The sequence below is a fragment of the Hipposideros armiger genome, unplaced genomic scaffold (genome assembly GCF_001890085.2).
Source record: "Hipposideros armiger isolate ML-2016 unplaced genomic scaffold, ASM189008v1 scaffold_735, whole genome shotgun sequence".
NCBI classification, from domain to species: domain Eukaryota; kingdom Metazoa; phylum Chordata; class Mammalia; order Chiroptera; family Hipposideridae; genus Hipposideros; species Hipposideros armiger.
The window spans coordinates 276800-280711 of NW_017732085.1; the positions used below are offsets into that span (position 1 = coordinate 276800).

General features: G+C 41.5%; 1 protein-coding gene across 8 annotated transcripts in view; it reads right to left on the bottom strand.

The window, feature by feature from the left end:
• Nucleotides 1–3912, bottom strand: part of MPPE1 (metallophosphoesterase 1) — a 46373-nt gene that overhangs the window by 24899 nt on the left and 17562 nt on the right. For all 8 annotated transcript variants that reach the window (XM_019627505.1, XM_019627510.1, XM_019627511.1 and 5 more), the window contains one exon: nucleotides 868–1260. In XM_019627505.1, coding sequence (XP_019483050.1) covers nucleotides 868–1145 — 278 coding nt within the window. In that variant the 5' untranslated portion in view covers nucleotides 1146–1260. The remainder of the gene's footprint in view (nucleotides 1–867; nucleotides 1261–3912) is intronic.

Here is a 3912-nt window from a genome sequence, read left to right on the forward strand (position 1 = left end):
TTTTTTAGCTGAGCCATTCTGCCACCTGTTGGCAGCTCAGCTCGGGCAGGAATCAAACCACTGTTGCTCAGAGCTTGCACTCTTGAGCAAGCTCTTAACCAACTGAGCCACTCAGCCGACCCAGGAAGGAAATTCTGACACAGGCTACAGCATGGTGAACCTCGAAGACATTATGCTAAGTGAAGTAAGCTAGTCACAAAAAGACAATTACAATACATCTATATAAAAATGTTTAAGATGTTAACTTATGCTACGTGTATTTCACAATTAAATTTTTAGAAAAACCTTCTGGTGGAAAAACAGACATATTGCACTGGGCAGGTCTAAATTGGAAAGACAGGACCTAATCCTCTCCCCAGGGAGACAAACACAAATCTGCCCTGTTCCTCCTGCTGCCCAGAGTGGGCAAAAACCAAGTGAGCTCAAAATTACACACCGGTGACTGTGAGAGGGGACCACCAACCCAGCTCTGTGTCCTCCCCGCCCAGGGGAAAAGAAAACCTACCTTCGCTGACCATGGCCATGTGATGGGCGTTGTTGTGGGAATTGCTTCACACAGCCTATGGAGTTTCTCATATTAACCCAGTTACAAACAAGTTGGCAGAGACATGCTCAGAGGGCCTTAGTAACTTTTCCAAAGTCACGAGACTCAAACCCAGACCTACCTTCCAAATTCTGAGCCTTTGTATATACAGATGTTCAGTAAATAATAAGTTCAAGGAAAAGTTAAATGCCCCATATGTCCTTCTTTGAGAAGAAAATAATTAAGCCTGAAGCCATTAAGGGATAATTAAGCCTGACCTGTCAGGAAAGGACTATACCTTTTGCCTACAGAATTTCAGAAAGATTCCTGATTTTAGCTCCTACCTTCGTAATTTGTCTAGCCAGTGACCTCTTACTTCCCCAAGCAAGTGGGTATCAGCCAAAAACATGGCTTTCAGCACAGGTTCAAGAGTCTCTTGTTCACCATCATAGGCTGGAGTTTTCAACTCAGGCCAATTACACCGAAAGATTACTAAGTAATAGATTAAAAATTCACAAAACAGAAGCACGGCAAAGACAACAGCTATGAGTTTCAACAGCAAAAAACTCCTCTTGAACAGACAAAAATTCTGCCTTCTAAACCCAAGTCTGATAGTAGCCATTTCTCCCGTCCAGGCGTTGCCAGCAACCAAGAGTCAGATCCATCAAGAATTCACCATGAGAAAATTGTAGAATCCTGGGTAAGGTACAGACGGTGTCCAGGTGCTAGCCATGTACCTACAGGGAAAAGGAAAAGCGTTGGATTATGTTTCTTAATAATGCCATTATCACTTGCTCCCTCTATTAAAAACTAATGAGTTACAGAATTCTATCTACATTCCTAACTGAACAAATTGTCCTGTACTCTTATAATAATAATAGGTCTGATTACTAACAAGGATAACAACTCATTGCCTAGGAGCTCTCTATACCTCCATATGGCAAAATAATGCTATTAGAATACTTTCCCACTAAGATGATAAAATGTTATTACCACTTTGGAAATCATTAAATGAAAATCTATGAGAAGGATGTTTAAGGTAAAAAACATAACAGGGAAAGTCAACAAATATTATTTAAGTGTAATTTGACTCCCCAAAGTATTTTCCACCACCCCTTGAAGACCTTAAAAACCAACAGGTAATAGCCCCCTGTAATGTGTTGGTGAATTTACTACTTTTCTACACTCTTTTCCAGAAAAGAAGTGTATATTCAGGCATAGTGTGCTTCAGAGATCTAAACAATACGTTCCACTCTGGGTTCTGAGCTCAAAGGACAGTGTCTGAGAGAGCCACCATCTGTGAACACTGTATTCAGATTATATACATTTTCACAACATGGGCTTATCACCTGCAAATTAGCCTTAAAACCCTGGATGGCCTTCTGTAATGGTATTTATGTGCAATGGTTTCTCTGTGGGAACCTTTAAAATGTTTATGGATTCATCTGAGTCATAGATGAACTTTGCATTCTATAAAGAAAGCATCTATTTTTGACACATCTGAAGAGAAAGGTTGATAAAAGGATGGCCTGAGATAGGCTATATAAGGTGGCATTCTACTTAAGGTTCCTCAACTAATGCTCAAGACAAGAATCTTAAAATGGATGGTAACCTGAAGGCTATGGAACTCTCAGCTATGGGAACAGCTCCAGAAGTATTGCAGGGGGTGGGGGCTATGGGAGACATACATAGATCTTAACTGAGCTAATAAATAAAGGAAATCATTTTCTGGAAGGATGATTTTCTAAGAGGAATCTTCCTATGGTTGATAGGCAAGGAGTCAGGAACATTCTCATTTCTGTAGCATCTAAAATAATGTCAAATCCAGTTTTCAAAACTGTTCATGGGCCAGCCAAGTGGCGCGTTGGTTAAGACGCCAGCTCTGAGCAGCAGGGCCCCGGTTTGGATCCCACATGAGGGCCAGTGACACTGCCCTCTGCAGCTAAGGCGGTGAACAACAGCTCGACCTGGAGCTGGGCTGCATGAGTCACCGGCAACGGCATAGGCTGCAGCCCCTGCTGCAGTGGGCTGCCCTGAGCTATTGTGTGTGGCCAGCAGCCAGCGTGAGCGGCCGGCAGCCGGTGTGAGCTGCCAAGAGTCGCCGTGAGCGGCCATCCAGAGGCCGGTGACCAATCTGCCTCACCTGGGAAAAGCACAATGATAATACCAACATGGGCCAGTGAAGCAATGTCCTCCACAACTAGACTGAAGAACAAAAGGACAGCAACTTGTCTGTTCCCNTTAAAACGTACTACAAGGCTACAGTAATCAAAACAGTATGGTACTGGCATAAAAAAAGGCACATAGATCAATGGAACAGAATAGAGAGCCCAGAATTAAATCCAGGCATATATGGGCAGTTAGTCTATGACAATGGAAGCAAGAATTTACATTGGGGTAAAGACAGTCTATTTAAATGGTTTGGGAAAACTGGACTGACACAGGCAAAAAAATGAAACTGGACCACCTCCTTATGCCATATACAGGAATAAATTCAAAATGGATTAAAGACATAAAACTCCTAGAAGAAAATGTAGGGTCTAAATTTGCAGACATTACCCTGAGCAATATTTTTACTCATACATCCCCGCAGGCAAGGGAAGTAAAAATGAACATATGGGATTACATCAAACTTAAAAGTTTTTTCCGCAACAAAGGAAACCATCAATAAAACAAAAAGGAAGCCTATTGAATAGGAGAAGATATTTGCCAACAAGGTATCTGATAAGGGGTTAATATCCAAAATTTATAAAACACTCATGCAACTCAACACCAAAAAAAAAACACAACAACCCAATTAAAAAATGGGCAGAGGATATAAAGAGACATTTCTCTAAAGAGGACATACAAATGGCCAACAGGCATATGAAAAAATGCTCAACCTCACTAATCATTAGAGAAATGCAAATAAAAACCACAATGAGATACCACTTCACTCCAGTCAGAATGGCTATCATCAATAAATCAACAAACAACAAATGCTGGTGAAGTTGTGGGGAAAAGGGAACCCTGGTGCACTGTTGGTGGGACTGCATACTGGTGCAGCCACTATGGAAATCAGTATGGAGGTATCTCAAAAAACTGGAAATGTAACTACCTTATGACCCAGCAATTCCACTCTTAGGTATTTATCCAGAAAAAACCAATTAGGTATTTATCCAGAAAAACCCAAGACATTAATTTGAAAAAATATATGCACTCCTATGTTCATTGCAGCACTATTCACAATAGCTAACACTTGGAAACAACCGAAATGCCCATCGGTAGACGGCTGGATTAAGAAACTATGGTACAACCTCACCCCGGTAAGAATGGCTATCATCAATAAATCAACAAACAACAAATGCTGGCGAGGCTGTGGGGAAAAGGGAACCCTGGTGCACTGCTGG